The 16551-nt window shown below is 38.9% G+C and overlaps 3 protein-coding genes across 3 annotated transcripts; 2 read left to right on the forward strand and 1 right to left on the reverse strand.

The window, feature by feature from the left end:
* The first annotated feature begins 344 nt into the window (after positions 1 to 344).
* Positions 345 to 8254, forward strand: LOC117499693 (max-interacting protein 1-like). The gene is made up of 6 exons (XM_034152264.1): positions 345 to 685; positions 1735 to 1837; positions 2093 to 2122; positions 3516 to 3630; positions 5447 to 5618; positions 6139 to 8254. Exons 1-6 carry the CDS (start codon positions 457 to 459, stop codon positions 6300 to 6302), a joined length of 813 nt encoding a protein of 270 aa, XP_034008155.1. The 5' UTR covers positions 345 to 456; the 3' UTR covers positions 6303 to 8254.
* A 102-nt stretch (positions 8255 to 8356) lies between these two features.
* smndc1 (survival motor neuron domain containing 1) lies at positions 8357 to 13015 on the reverse strand. The gene is made up of 6 exons (XM_034152265.1): positions 12860 to 13015; positions 12403 to 12522; positions 11784 to 11926; positions 11355 to 11510; positions 9969 to 10122; positions 8357 to 8977 (listed from the first exon to the last, which is right to left on the reverse strand). Exons 2-6 carry the CDS (start codon positions 12520 to 12522, stop codon positions 8840 to 8842), a joined length of 711 nt encoding a protein of 236 aa, XP_034008156.1. The 5' UTR covers positions 12860 to 13015; the 3' UTR covers positions 8357 to 8839.
* Positions 13016 to 14435: 1420 nt separating this feature from the next.
* Positions 14436 to 15626, forward strand: LOC117499879 (alpha-2A adrenergic receptor-like). The gene has a single exon (XM_034152540.1). It carries the CDS (start codon positions 14436 to 14438, stop codon positions 15624 to 15626), a length of 1191 nt encoding a protein of 396 aa, XP_034008431.1.
* The last annotated feature ends 925 nt before the right edge of the window (positions 15627 to 16551 follow it).

The following is a 16551-nucleotide window of genomic DNA, read 5'->3' on the forward strand; positions in this document are numbered from 1 at the left end:
ATTTATCTCTGATATACTATCAATATACTGATACATCCTCATACTGTATATGGCCATGTGGTCTAAATGCTTTTCACTTTCAAACTACTATGCTCACATACATTCAGACAAAACTGTGTGCACATTGATGGCAGCTTAAATGTGTAAAACATATCCAGATGATGTTAAATGAAATAAAGCAGTGTTGAAAAGCAGGCATTATGTGTGTTATTTGTTATTCTCCTAGTGTATTGATAATGAGGATGTATTATGGCACAGTTAACAATGAATGCAATGTGAATGCGTTAGTGGGAGGGATTATCCACCAAGTAGGGCAAGTGGCTGAGGCTAAAGACTGCAATTCCATCGAGCCTAGTTCATTTCAGTCAGCCGCTCAGAGCACAGACGGGACAAGGAGAGCAATTCAGCGCTGCTTTTTTGTCCAAGTCCCCCCCACAAAAAAAGCCTAAAGTGAAAATGGTAAAGTACATGCGACAGCACAGCGAGCTGAAACTCGAAGAGGTTCTGTCGGAGTCTGATGCGTCCATGGACCAGCAGGATTTTGGAGAATTGTCCGACTATTCTTTCAGCGACGTTTTATACTCCAAATGTTCCGCAATGGACCAAATCGGCACTTTCATGAAGAACGTGCAAGTGCTGCTCGATGCAGCAAATTACATAGAAAATGTCGAGAAGAACAACGGAAGTAAGTAAACACGGGCAGCACGGGATATTAACACGTAATGCGCCGAGCAGACAACAAAAGAGGCGAAGGCGACAAAAGACGCGCAGCGGACAGATGAGCTGGCCCGGCAGCAGCCAATGATAGTTCACCTGCTACTGATAAACTGTAGTGGAATCGACCGTATACACGAAATATCCACAGTCGAAAATAAGTTGAAAATTGCCTACATAAATTCAGGAAATTGCATCTCCAGAGACTGATTTGATTGCAAGCCTTAAGCCAAATTATCTTCTGCTCCCTTTAAAACTGGTTATCTGCAGAGGCTTCATCGAACAAGCACGATCATTCATTATTAAAGATCTAAAGGCTTGCATAAGGGCACATTTTAGGTGAATTCAAGCAGCCTATTAGCCTATGTTGTTTTTCTAGTTTTATTTTTATATGATAGCCTACTTGTAATTCTCTATTTAATCTTTTATATCGGTTCGACTGCAGCTCAATTCACGCTTATCCCATGCATTGAGATAGCCTATCGCATCCATTCAAAGATAAATATTGAATCCAAGGTCCATATTTCATATAAAACCAGCGATTTTGAGTTTATTTCCTCAACGTTTCCAATTCAAGAACCTCCTATCATTTACAGGAGCAGCTGCTGCTTCCTTGTATGTGTTGTTCACATGGTTTCCACATGGAACAAATTGTAAAGTTGTCATTGGTCCGCACACATGTTCTCAGCACGAGAGTCACGGCAGACAGCCAATCACAGGCAGGTTCACGTCTGACGTCGGATGTTACTGGGAAGGAGGGTTCAAGGGAACTGTAGGCGTTTTTGAGAAAAGGAAGAAAACTAGAATATAAATGTGTCTTGATATGTGGCTGTATTGATATTAGCATTTTTAAGAAGGGTTGTGAGTTTTAATTATTTAAGTAAATGCTTGGATGTTTGGCCACATATTTAAATGTAATTTGGAATTCAGGTCACATCAATTATTCAAGTCTAAGCCATCGTGAAGCCTTTTAATATATGTGCAATGTATTTTAATCAAATGTTTATTTTTCATCACCAGAATGTGAGCATGGTTATGCTTCAACATACCCGGACACCGAGGCTGCACATCAACAGAAACAGCGTAAATTCAAGAACAGGAAGTTGGACAATATACACAATAGGTAAGTTAAAGTGTTGAAAAAGATCCCTCAAAATAAATATATTCCAAATGATTACAATGTGTCCTGTGTGTACAGAATTGTCATTAGTAAGCCATTTTCAACATTAAATGATAAGTATGGTGTATAGCAATATGTACTCCACTATTATTTTACATCACTATTGGGATAGGTTTTTAAATATAGATTTACATATGTTGTATTTTGCATCATTAGGACTTGTCTAACAGTTTTGTTATATGTTTATAATTCCAATAGGTCAGCACACAATGAACTGGAAAAAAATAGGTGAGTAAAACTACATTGAAAATATTATTTATATGCATGTTTAAAACACTCACTACTGAAAGGTCAAGATTACTCTAAGGGAACATGGACAAGAGCACAGTGAATATGAAATGTAGGCACTGTGGGTAATAATTTAAGATTTTATTTGACTTAAGGTGAGACTTAAATCAACTTTGTTATGCATGCATAACAAGTATGTGCAAAAGTCACACAGAAAAAGGAGTGAAAGACCGAATATCTTCAGCATTTTAACTGCTTTAGCAAATGGATGTTCACAGGGAGTCTATCTAAAGAGCCTGCTGCCTCAAAATGGAGCTTCAAGCTGATAAACCAAAAGCGTACAACATTCTGCCAGCTTTGCATATCTTGGTGCATACCATTTTCAAACGAGATGCACTGCAGGCCTATAAATCATCTTATTATCACCATAGAACTCACAAGAAAGGCATCTTTATCACCATTGGTGTATGATTGCAGAAATAATTTTGCATGGCAAATAAAAGGATGATGTAATGCAGCAGCATCAGCAGCAGCAGCAGCACTGTTCCTGGAGGACGTGAAGACATTTCCCCAGTCAGCAAATGGGAACCGTCTGTTTACAGGCTCCTTCCTGAGAGAGTCTCATGCACAAATCTAACAGTAGCTTGCTTCTATCGCCCCAGCATGAGGAAGCCTCTGCTTGAGCTAGACATAAATGTCAGAACACGTTTATCCTTACAATCCCAGATAATCTCCAAAAGCACACCAAGTGTGTGTGAATCTTGGTTTGAGCGATGCACTGAGTTATTAGAAAAATGGCATCTTCAAATGCAAGGCTTATTTCATATCAGGCTATTTTAGACAACAAAATGGTTGCCAATGCAGAGAGAAGAGATGACATCATAACTTGACCTACATTTTACTCCCTTATCTGAAAGGACAGCGAGTGTCCTCCGCCAGTTACTGCATTTGGTCAGACCACAGGCCCAGAGGCCTTGGTGGATCAGAATCAGTATTGAACTGACCTCAGCAGTTTTACAATCTGGGGCCAGACCGATCTATACGGTATTGCAAAGGAGTATGATGGTGTGGTGGCTAACTAGAAAAATAGATAAACAAATAAATCAAATGCTTGAATATCATGATTATTACATTGCTCATCCTAGATGTATAATGCTATTATAATTAGAATCGATCCAATCCAATAGGGATTTGCCTCAACTATTACAACACTAATCAAATTGGATAAGAGGGATATATTATAATCTGACTTAATCCGGATCAGTGCAGAGGAAAATAATATATTAGTCTGGAAATTCATCTTGCTGTCTGCATAATTGCTGCACAATGCATATTACTCCATGCACGCTGTCTCTTAAGAGAAATGACCCGTCTTGATTGTCTCCCCCAACAGACGAGCACATCTCCGCCTGTGTTTGGAGAGGTTGAAGTCCCTCATCCCTCTGGGGCCAGACTGCAGTCGGCACACCACACTAGGACTGCTTAACAAGGCCCAAGTACACATCAAGGTGAGGTGCCCATGCTACCATCATCGGATAAAGGGCTACATTCTTTCCATTTCTGTGCTCAAAGGTAATGACTTAAACATATTTAAATACTGCTTCCACTGTTTCACCCACATGGTAATGGTTGGTAATACCAGTTAGGGAAAGTATGAGTAGCGACCTAAAAGTCCTGAGGCTGAATTCAACAAGAGACTAAAGCAGCTAAATTGAATTGAGCCAATGTTACTTTTTAGTATTTATTTCTTTGCTTTTTCTTTTGTGACTCGTCAAAATGCCATCATCTATTTCAACATAATGGAGTTTTACGCTCACACCTTTCAAAAAGTGCCTTTCACTCACATATATTGAATTAAGAGATATCTAGCTGTTCCCTTGAGTAAAACAATGTTTGATGTCATATTGACAGCAAATATAGATCTGAGGTACAACAGAATATGACTTTGACCTAGCACCCATTAGATTTTTATCTGAGACCCAATCTAATCCGATGGTTTACAAAAGGCTGACCAGTCAATATACTGATCCTGTTTTTATTTTTAGAACAAAATTGTATTTGAGTCTCTTACAGTAGCTCTCACCCTAGGTGGCCCACAGCCTGAGTATGTCTGAACTGCAAATATGATTCTGTGGCATTAAGGCATCCAAGACTCAACACTTTGACCCCCTGATGGATGCAGTCTAAGCCAGATCAGATATTTTTGATTTTCTCAAGCTATGTCTGGGCAGACTCCAGTAATGGGAAACAGTAGGGATGACTGTGGGCTACAATATGAAAGCAATCCTCGCAACAATCTGTGATTTTATTACAGCAGGGGAAATGGATTGAGTACCTACTATATATTGTCAACTGTTGACTTTGGACCTGCCTGTTTGAAGTCCAAGAAATTTGGTCCCTGAAAGCTGCTGTGTTTTATGTTTGGAACCAGAGGTTGTGTAGGACAGTAAAAGGGTAGAAAAGGTGCAGACAGCATTTTCTTACAAGGAAGTTAAGTTGTGGGAAACGTACTATCCTTTTTACGCTATGCCTTCAAGCAAATATAATCCTTATGCAACAGTAATTTGGAGAATCAAATAGAAAAAATGTATAAAAGTTGAGAAATCACCACAAAGCTCTAAGGCACACTCTTAACCAATTAAAAGGCCTAATACAGGATGTTGTTGCTTCTTTTTGGAATAATCAGCAGAACAGTGGCCTTAAAAATGTTTTTCCACCAGCAGTAAATATTGCATACATAATTTGAGTAATTATTAATATGCTACTGCAGCGGTATTACATTATAAGATGTGATGATTGGGATGAAATGATTAAATGACTGAGGTTCAAAGTTCACCTTCAGGACTTTGGTTTTATATTAACTTTTCACACATAGTTAAGTGTGCAATTTGTGATTGTCGTTTGAGGCATTTAGGCAGGCTTTATTTAGAATTGCTATTAAATAACACACCGATTCTATCGTCATATTTAACTTGAATCCAATGGACACAGGCACACCATCTACTCATCTAGAATCCACCGAGCAACGTGCTGTCCTTGTGCGTTAAATATTTCATTAGAAGGCACAGGGGGGCGTCACATTTGATGGTAGCTACAACTCAATATTAACATCACATCACTGCACCCGAGACGAATTCACCATCCTCTCATGCATATAGTATATTAATCACAAGGAACATCTAGAGAAGTGCGTCCATCACGGTTTGATTGAATTGCTAAGTAATGAATGTAAACACTAAATGTGCCAGGTTGGTTCTGATTGTTCTGATTACCTTTACATAAAAACGAAATCATTAACTGTTTTGCATTTTCCTTTTTCTACAGAGACTTGAAGAGACGGACCGGAGGAGTTTGCACCAGCTGGAGAACTTGGAGAGGGAGCAGAGGCACCTGCAGAGGCAGCTCTCCCAGCTGCAGCCTCATGGAGACTGGGAGAGGGTCCGTAAAGACAGCCTGGGTTCCCGCATGGACTTTGACCGCTCAGAGTCTGACAGAGGTTAGTTTCTGATTAAGATCCGTTACCCAGGGGCAAGCTTTGTAATCTAGGACTGCACAATTCATCTATTTTAAATATGCATTTTATATTGTCTATCGTTATATGACAGATAAGTGTATTCGATGGCCTCTACTGTAACCTAAAAATATTTAGGGCTAATATTCATGTATTTTTTCATATAGCAAAGAATAATGCAGGGAAAGTAATAATGTTAGTTTTTCTCTATATAATGCAGCCTTAATTTGCATTGGAGGATTTGCAGGAATAGAGAACAACATGGAAGGGAAGGCAGTGATCTTAATGTGAAAGTGCAATACAAATATGTTGGCACTAAAACCAATTAATAATCGAAAAATAAATAATCCTGACCTCAATATGAATCATAATGGGCATAAATATAATGTTTGTGCATCCCTACTTTAGAATATAATTATGGTTTGTCCCCATATTCACTCAATTACAAATATTTGTCCTTGCATGATGCAGAAAATTAATCAGTTCTTTTTTTTATTTTCTGCAGAAGAAATTGAAGTTGATGTTGAAAGCACTGAGTTCTCCCATGGAGAAATGGACAGTGTGAGCACCAGTGGGGCGAGCGACCTGGATGACCACAGCAGCCGGCAGAGCACGGCCAGTGACGAGGGCTACTCCACCTGCAGTCTAAAACTGGCCTTCTCTGCTTAAAGCACCAGCCTATATGTTCACATCAACTGCAGTCTTTTATGGCTTTTACCTTTCAAAGTACCAGCCAAAAGCTCCACTCTTTTCTGCAGTTTAGATTAGCTGTCATCAGAAGAACAACCCGTCTCAATCCCACTTATACCTGACAAATCCAACATCTACACCCAATGAACCAGCCTTAAGGTCAACTCAGTCTAAACGCTGAAAACGTCTCCTTCCAAAAGACCTGTTAGAGGTGCTCTTCTACATCTGTCTGAAACATTTAAACACTATCGCCTCAAATGTAATTTAGTAGGCTTATAATACAGTATCCTCAGTTTAAGACTGACCCCTCGCCTGAATGTCCCTTAACCGATTACCAGCTTGAAATTAACCATACCTGCACGACCCATTACCTGTACCAGTGTCCACCACTGAAGAGGAAACTCCACCTTTAGCCAAGATGACCCTCTCAAACCAGCAAAAACACAAAAAAACCCAATACCAGCTAGAAGTTCACCATTGGGAACGTTTGCTCCATTTGCCTTGTAAAAACATTGCCCCTATTCTTAGGATAATATATCCAGACAGCACTTATTGTCAGTGTACAAGCCAGTGGCAGGGGCTACGATGTCTGCATTCCAAAATGTTTATAACACTACTATAACCTCTGCTTTAGGAGCCACAACCATCACTGATCCATGTGGCGTCCCCTTTTTGACTGAAATGCAGTCGTATTCAAACTGGTGGTGTAGTCCACTTTTGTTTTTCTAATTTATTTTACATATGATTATAGTATTTATTTTTGGTATATTTAATTTGACTTTAGCTAGGTCTTGGTTTTGCTTGAATGCTTAATATTTTTTTTAATGTTTACCAAATTACATGACGTAAATGATTAACCCCTACAGAAGCAAACGCAGTGCTAAAGGTTAAATGCATTGCTCAAGGTTTTGTCTTCTTTTACACTTTGCACAAATGCTCTTGTATTTAGACAGAAATAAGCTATCCCACAATTGTCCAAGCACAAGGCTTAAAGCAATAAAGCATATATTTTCATCATATATTAAATGTTGGCTGTGATTAGCACACTGTCCGTCCAACACCAAATTGCAGTTTGCTAGTTTTTCACTGACTCCAGTAGTATCAGTTTTAATATTCAGCAGTAAACATGATTGTAATTGATTTAAAAAAGCTATGGGGCATGTGTATTGAATGTAGCTTGTCTAATCATGTTATGTGCTTTGGTTTGACAAGTCTTTACAAATATCTGTAGCATGAACAACAAACAGTATAGGACACTAATTTTGGTTCATACTTCAATGTTTAATACCGTTTCTTTTTTTGTATTCTAGCAGAAAACGATCACATACTTAACATTTGGAGATTTCGCATTAATAATTCAATGTCTATTTGACATACTATTGCACTGCTGACCGGTTAGAATCCATGAAACCAAATAAGGCATTTCAATATGACCATTTATCTGCATTTGTTTTGGTCCAAGTCCTAAGGAGATCACCACCAAATTGTGTCTTAACATGGGTATTGCACAAAGTTCCTTGTTCCAGGTCTTTTTCCTCCCCAACCAGTTTGGGAAACTATCAAATGCACTATGAAGAAGACTGTTGTTAAGGATATGTCAAAGCACATCCCAGAATGTTTTCTCCCGTGTTTAATCAGCCATCCAAGGTGACTTTTTGCAAAACATGCTGCTGGTCCCCTGCTAGTACGATGTTACAGACCCTGAATACTGTCCCTGGAATCGTAATAAACCTCTACCACCCAGACATAAATCTGTGTTGTCTTTTCTTTTATTGGTAAGCCTACCATAAATGCTCAAATCATCATTAGATAAGTCCCGTATACAATTAGACAAGTCTGTAATAAATGCTCTCAATAAAGCCCCCTGAACTAACAAAAAACAAACAAACATGTGACATAAATGGGAAGAGTGGTTGAATAAACAGCTGCAACATGCTTCCCATGTCTTTACTGCCACCTACAGGACCCAATAGAGCCACAATAAATATATAATTTTAAAATTGAGGTAAATGACGTGGAAGCCGTTATTTAAAAAACTGAAAACAAAACAATGTTTATTGGACTGTTATATACAGAGAAATTAAAAACGTAAATTCAGCCATGTCAAATCAACATCATTATTGAAGTGTATACCCCCACCCCACAATGGGTCAGTGTTCAAAATACAGCTTCAAATGTACAACAAAACAAATCTGCAGGTGTATATTTATTCTCGTCTTAGCAGGTATTTGGCCTCAGTGGAACCTGAACACAAACAACAAACTATAAGGTTGATCTAAAACACCACTTCCTGTTCTTACACAACAGGGGACTTTGTTCCAGTGCTGGGAAAATCTGGGATTTTTCTGTTGTACTTCGTAATATATAAGAAAACTACATCAATATTTCAAACATGGTGTGCAAGCAATTCCTTTCAAAGCTTTCTTTACTTGGGAAATGAGACTCATGTATAAACACAATGGAAAGCACTGATACAGGAAGTATACAGTGGATCAGTATATACAGAATATATCAGGTCATTGTGGCATTAGATGTCTAACATTATATTTTGCTGTGTCACTGTACTGAGTCATTGGCTTGTCTGCAATACCACATGTTCCAACTCCCACCTTTCCAGAGACGCTTTCTGGAGATGCAAATATGCTTCTCTTGACCTAGAAAAACAAAAGAATACAGTGTTAATTATTAAATATATAAAAATGGCTTAGTGTCCATTATTACTATATACATTTACAATCCTCCCACAGCAATTCATGGACAGTGTTAACATTAGTTTCAAGTTTCTAGACCTCCAGTACTGTACAACGGTGCAGTATGCAATGCAGAGTGATGGACAAAATGTGGTTTTAATTATATTTTACATAATATTTATTTAAAGAAATCTATTAAACTTTATGAATGTACACTTTTACTCTTCTTTGAATATTTGAACTAAAGTTCTTAAAGGTGGGTTATGTAATTTTGGAGAAACCAGCTCGAGTACGCTAGAATTTGAAAATACACAACCGGAAAAAATCTGCCACTTCCTTACAGAGCCCCTCCTCCAACACACACGAACACGCACATGACCAATGAGGGCACGAGATAAGTTTGTGCACAGATGGAAGGCTGACAGGCAGGTAGGCCATCCAGTTATTTTAGCCGGGCCGGCTAAAATGATTGGTCGTGCTTTTTACAGTACCACGGCTTCCACAGATGACATTCTTTTATGGATTCTTTGTCAAAGCACTTAAGATATTCATTACTATCGGGATGTTAAGAGCATTCCATGGAATATATATGGGGGAGGCTGTGGCTCAGTGTTGAGTGTGCTGGACTTCGAATCAGGGGATAGCAAGTTCGAGTCCCACTGCAGTCAGCATGTCGTTGTGTCCCTGGGCAAGACACTTCACCCCAAATTGCTCCTGTGGGGATTGTCCACAGTACTGAATGTATGTAAGTCGCTTTGGATAAAAGCGTCTAACAAATTACATGTAATGTAAACAAAAAGTGTATCTCGAGTCGGTTTCTCAAACTTACCTATCCCACCTTTTATGTCTTGCTAGAAAGCAAAAGAAAGGAGACTGGTACACTACAACCACTGTGTTTTATCAGTGCACCATGGATTTCCCAGCACTCAAATAAAGATATCTGAAGAAGACGTACCTGTCCTTTTTTGTTCTTTGAATAGGCTTTGTTGTTGAAATTCTGCCACTTTGACTTTTGTTCCTCCCTCTCTGTCTCCAATTCCTTCATCCTCAGAACCTTTTTCTGGGCTTTTTTCTTCTTATACTCTCTCTGATCTGCTATCTGTTCTTTCCTAGAAAGACAAACAAGGAGAAGAGAAACATTTAACATTGAGTCCATGATGTACAAATGCAATACCAAAAACATAACAAAAACAGCATTAACGAAACCATGGTTTATACTGAACTATTTAATATCAACTGAAACTCTGCTGAAGCCATGAAAAATCTTTGCTAAACCGTACATAGTAGAGGTATCATGCATTCATCTTGTATGTGAAGAAACAAGACAAAGCCAGGCCTTGGAAGAGTTTGTTTTTATGTCTATATAAAGAAAAACTTACAATTATCTGTGCAATAACATTGAAATGATAAGCGACCTCCTTCAAATGTACCCGTGTCATTGAAAAGCAATACAAGAGGCGCTTTCACACCAAGTACTTTCCCCAGGAATAGTTCACGGAACTTTTATTTCCTGGAACTATCTAGTAAATCGCATTCAAACTGGAATACATCCCCGAGGGAGCCGCTGACGTCACTTATTCTTCTTCTTTGGGTTTACTGGCAGGCCGCAAACAACTTCACGGCGTATACTGCAACCCGAAGTCCCCGGAGTTGGGGACTGGCTTCAGTAGAAGCTGCTGGGACTCCCAGCAGCTTCTACTGAAGCCTTCAGAGTAAATCGCCAGAACGTCGACACCTCCTCATCACTCCACCGCTCCCATGTTTTCTTTTGTGTTGCTATAAGTTAGTCTCTCACCTGTTTCTGATTCTGATTCTGATTGGTGCGCTGGGCTAATGCTAATAAGAGCAAATAAAATGGCGGCTTCATAAAAACTTTTCAGAGTTTTACAAGGCGTGGTATGCAATTCGCCCAGCCAATCTGAAATTGGAACCTTTTTCTCCCCAGGAAAGTCCCTGCTCTCTAGCAGGGACTAAAAAGGGATGAAAAGGTTCCCGAAAAAAGTTCTAGTTCCAGATCTTTTTGATGTGAACGCAAAATCCCAGGAACTATCGGAACTATTCCTGTGAAAAGTACTCCGGTGTGAAAGCGCCCAAGGACACCACAGCAGTGTTTCCTGAAAACTACTCTACTCAATAGTGATAAAGTTCTAGATTTGTATTCAGACTAAAGGTGGATGCTCACAATTATATTAACTACAGTAACATATTTAGACAAAATATATGTAACTTGCACAGTGTAATGTCAATGCCAAGCATTCCCTTAAAATATGAATAGGCTGGAAGTAAGCAAAGGTTTATATGTTTGCATATAAAGTAAGTGAGATGTGTTTTCAGTTCATACTTTGATTTAGGCTTCCCATCGTCGGCATTTCGTTTCCCGTCCTCGGATGGCTTGAGGTTCTGCAGAGGAATCACTTCAGCGTTCCCGTACCCGGCGAAGGTCACGGCTGCGGTGCCATTCTCCCGGTCTATCTCCTCAATCTCAGCCTCATAAGTCCTGCCAAAGAATCACGTCTGTAAGCAGGTGAGTATGAGCCAAATACTCAAGCTCTACTAAATAAAGCAATCGTTTACTCATGTATTATACTTAATGACAAGTTGTAATTAATTATTTGAGCAATTTGTATAATAAGAAGTATTTACAGTTGACTTTTACTACACCTACATTTATAGAGACTGGTTGAATTTAAAAACATTACTTTTTAATAAAAGTGAAATAGAAAAGTGTACAGGAATTGTTTTTTTATGAAAAGAGGCTGGTGATACTCACTGTCCATCCTGATTCCACACAGCCAGGCAGTTGTCGCCCACTTTCCAGCGCTGCTTCACTGGTACTGTCACTGAGCTATTAGTAGTTGAAGCACTCTCAGCGGGTTGTGAGGTAAGAAGGTCTGTTGTCAGATCGATGACTTCCTGCAGGAAAAAAGTAGGTTATTTCAGTGTTTTGGCTTTTCCTTAAACCAAGCCCTGTGGGGAGCTCTAACATCATACTTTTATGATTTGGATGTACGAGTATGAACATCTTAAGACCATGGCAATACTAACACTAACTGTAATCAAGCATTTAAATAACATTTGCTTGTAAACGAAGATGCTTCTCTTTAACATGAAAGTATATATTTCACATGACAAACCTGCAAATGTATGACAACAAAAGAGACCCTACGGATAAGATTATTCTGTGTGATTAGGATAATTATTTTTGCTGCAAAATCTATACAATGTTTAAAAACATACACATTCAGATAGCTAGTTAACAGTGAAGTATTTCAATGTTATGATTTGGTATTCAATGTTTCCATTAGAAAGTGTTTTTATTTCGAATCCAGCTATTATAAATACTCTTAAGTGTAATTCAATATACTTTACTACATTATAGTCACACAAACCTGCAAGTCTTTCTGGAGTTTAAGGAGGTCTTCATTTTCTTCGTCGGTAGATAAGGCAACTTCTACTTGCTGTAGCTGGGCTTTGTAGCTGTTCAACTGTTTCACCAAGTCTTCCGACATCTGTTCGTATACAAAAAGAAATAGCGTGTTTGGCTAACGTTAGCATATCCCAAAAGCTAATCGTAAACAACTTTCAATATCGAGCCACCACACATGAACGTTACTATAATCAGACTACATTTTCGTATCGTGTTTGAATGCAACTGGGTGAACCGTAGACACATCCACATCTAGCGTTTAATGATAAACAAGATGAATACATTAGCTTGACGCTAAAACTGTTAGCAATACCCCTCGGCCTTCTTTCGTCGACGTCAATTTGACGGACAACGGCTAATGCTAGCAACGAGTGGCCGAGGCGCAATCACAAAAAGCATGGGTCACGGTGTAATCTTACCTCAGTATATATGTTCTTCAATGATAAATACGGCAAGCATTCAAATTTCAAGTCGAAGATTTCCTAAATCGACTGCTGAAAAGAACAACAGCAATTCGTTTCTTCGTCCCTTACACAAATAGCTAACCGGAAGTCGGCAAACGAGTTTCTCGCGATAACAAGAGATATCAGAATAAATACCAAGCGATGGCTCGTTAGCGCCCCTAGCGGCAATGCTCAGTGCTCAGTGGTATCTTCAGTCTGCTGATAATTTTCCCATACTGGAAAGCCATGTAGCTATAATTAACTTACAAGTGTGGGACATGACTGTTTGTACTGCGACTATAGCCATCCCATGAATAATGCTTGGTGTTGTGTGTTGTGGTATGAAAAAACAGTTTTTGTACATCAAGATTTAGGTTACTTATTGAACTGTTAATCAAGATAATATATGGTAAAACTGTGCAGATCATTAGAATGCTCCAGAAATAAAAACACTTTTAAAAGAATAGTTGTTATTATTTTAAGGCATAATGTCACAGTAATTGTAAGCTACCACAATCAAAAATGATGACATCAGTGTATCCAAAATCTGGCACACATACGGTATTGCGAAAAATAATTGAAATTCCCAATAAATGTCATATTGAAGCATTATGTTGCACAGCACAAGACAGGAAAACACATTATATTTGTGTATCAAATACTCAATACTTGGTGATGTATTCACTATGTCATTGGAAAAACAAAATGTGTCAAGCTACATGTTTTATTACTGTAAATGTACTGCTCTTACTCTTGCACATCTAGTGAGTGATCTCTTTAGTTAAAGGCTGCGGTCTCTCTACTGATTCAGATTTTATTTCCAGTTATTTTTCTCTCAGGATATACCTGAACAATTTGTTCATAAAGTAGGACAGATAAACCATAAAGAGTGTGCTCTTAATCTATTGTAATTGAATAAACTACAGATATTACTTCTATAAATCAAAAATATTATTAATGTCATAATCAGCTAATGGTTTCAGGGTCTGGGAGCAACAACAAATTGCTTTTAAATCTCCACTAGCAGATGAACTCCGCCCATTCCCCATCTCACTGAAGTGGAGCCGGCATCACAGATGCTCAGCGTCAGATCAAGCCCATATAAAAAGAAGAACTCTCCACTTTACCCACAGCAGATGACAGGATCTCCCTGAGCCGGCACTATCTGGAATGTAAGTCTGTATTATGATTTGTACTTTGCTATGCTAAAAATGTTGCTGGGTAAAGATTTTCTTTTTAAAAGGTTAGATCTATTTTAAAAATCATCATCATCTTATGTGGGAAACTGGGAATACATCAGTTATCTTTATTCCTTTCATTGTTGGTTCATTGGTCTTTTGTAATACAAAGAGACATTCTCATAATTTTTCTCTGTTGGTTGGTGTCTTTTTTTCTCAGTGAAAAAGAGGAAAGATTTATTTGAAGAAAATCTCCAAGTGAAGAAAATGAAAAGACTGAATTCTCTGAGGCTGTATTGTTGAATGGATAATATCAACATACTGCTGGCAAGCACAGCTTCCACTGTTGGGACAATATCGTCGACACCCCAGCTATGGGTTGTCTTAACTTAACCAGTGGAAATGAGACTGGCAGGCACCCTTATACTGTGCAGACCTCTGTGCCTTTAACCATCCTAGTGGGTATCCTCATCCTGCTAACTGTGTTTGGCAATGTCATGGTGGTGATTGCTGTGATCACCAGCCGAGCCCTGAGAGCGCCTCAGAACTTATTTTTAGTCTCTCTGGCATGTGCGGACATTCTGGTTGCCACCTCAGTGATGCCTTTTTCTTTAGCCAATGAACTGATGGGTTACTGGCACTTTGGGAAAGTATGGTGTGAAATCCACCTGGCTTTGGACGTGCTCTTCTGCACCTCATCCATCGTTCACCTGTGTGCCATCAGCCTGGACAGATACTGGTCTGTCTCTCAAGCCATCGAGTACAACCTGAGAAGGACGCCGCGCAGGATTAAATGCACAGTCCTCATAGTTTGGGTACTGGCGGCTATTATATCATTCCCTCCACTCATCACAATGAAGAAGGACGAGGGTAAAGAAGACCGTCCCGAATGTAAAATTAATGAGGAGAAATGGTACATCATATTCTCCAGCACTGCCTCTTTCTTTGCACCATGTGTCATCATGATCATGGTGTATGTTAGAATATACCTGATTGCCAAGAAAAGAACCAGAGCCCCGCCAGGTAAAAGGCAGAGAGAATTCGGAAACACAGAAGACGCTAAGTGTGGTTTGGAGAGAAAAGACGGAGAAGAGAGGGAGGAGGAAGAGGGGGACGGAGCAGAGATCAACGGGCTAGATCTGGAGGAGGAACCATCCTCGTCTGATGGGAATGACACCGCCCTATGTTACCTGAAGAAGGGGAATTGTGTGAGAACAGCCAAAGGGGCTCAGGTGAAGCCGGGGGAAACCTCTCTGAAGCCAGAGGCGCAGCCCTGCGTGGGTCCGAGCAAGTGGAAAGGGAGGCAGTACAGAGAGAGGCGCTTCACATTTGTTCTGGCTGTGGTCATGGGAGTGTTTGTTCTTTGCTGGTTCCCCTTTTTCTTCACGTACTCGCTCACAGCTGTGTGTGACGCCTGCTGTGTCCCAGAGACATTGTTCAAAATGTTCTTCTGGTTTGGTTACTGCAACAGCTCACTAAACCCTGTTATTTACACGATATTCAATAATGACTTTAGGGGGTCTTTTAAAAAGATCCTTTGTAAAAGGAACAGAGTACGTTTATAAATAGGATTTTTATGTATGCATTTTAAAATACAGCATTTTTGGTCATCTATACCTAAGCTCAGATAAGTGTACATTTTACACAGATATTTATGGAATATACGAAAAATGTGAAAAGAAGCATGTTTTGCCATTGTGTTTTAACATGTTGTGTATTACCACATCAGTAAATATCTGTAATATTAAAATCATGCCAAATATCTTATGTGAAGTGTATCACAGCTAGTATTATAATGTGACAACTTTTGAGTTTACATTGTACAATTGTGACAACATGGATGATACATTTTCTACATGTATTTGTACATTTGTAACAGTATTCAGTCAACCTTTAGATATTTTTCATGTTTTGGGTCTTAACGCTTTAAACTCTTAATGCTTTAAAGACGGACTGACCGTGTGAGTTAGAAAAGAGATTCAGAACAAGAAAAATGGTGATAGGGAAAATGGTGTAATATGCTACAAAAACATCCACTATAATGGCACTAGTTTGTAAACAAGCATGGCCAATCATTTCATTATGACAGATAACTTAATCAGCAATTACTCTGCCGGAGAAATGTTGAGAAACTATGCATGCTTTTTGGACTGTTTTCCTCTCTGTGAATTACCATCATAATGAAACAAAAAGCATACAGGAAAGTGCACAATTGTAAATGCTGCAGTATTGCAAATAAAAAAATCATCTTTGCATAATAGTACAAACTTTAGCAGAAGCAAATAAAAGCATATTGTACCGTAAAATATATTATTCCTATCTGACTAACCATCTCCTTCACTCCTAACAAGCACATGAACATGACAATTATATGAAAATAAATTACGCCTCGAAGGTACGGGTGGCGCGACAATATTGAATGGAGTTTGTCTTGAATTATAGCCCTTCATATCAGGATATCATTAAGTCTTCCCCTGGAGTCAAACACAA

The sequence above is a fragment of the Trematomus bernacchii genome, unplaced genomic scaffold, assembly GCF_902827165.1.
Source record: "Trematomus bernacchii unplaced genomic scaffold, fTreBer1.1, whole genome shotgun sequence".
NCBI classification, from domain to species: domain Eukaryota; kingdom Metazoa; phylum Chordata; class Actinopteri; order Perciformes; family Nototheniidae; genus Trematomus; species Trematomus bernacchii.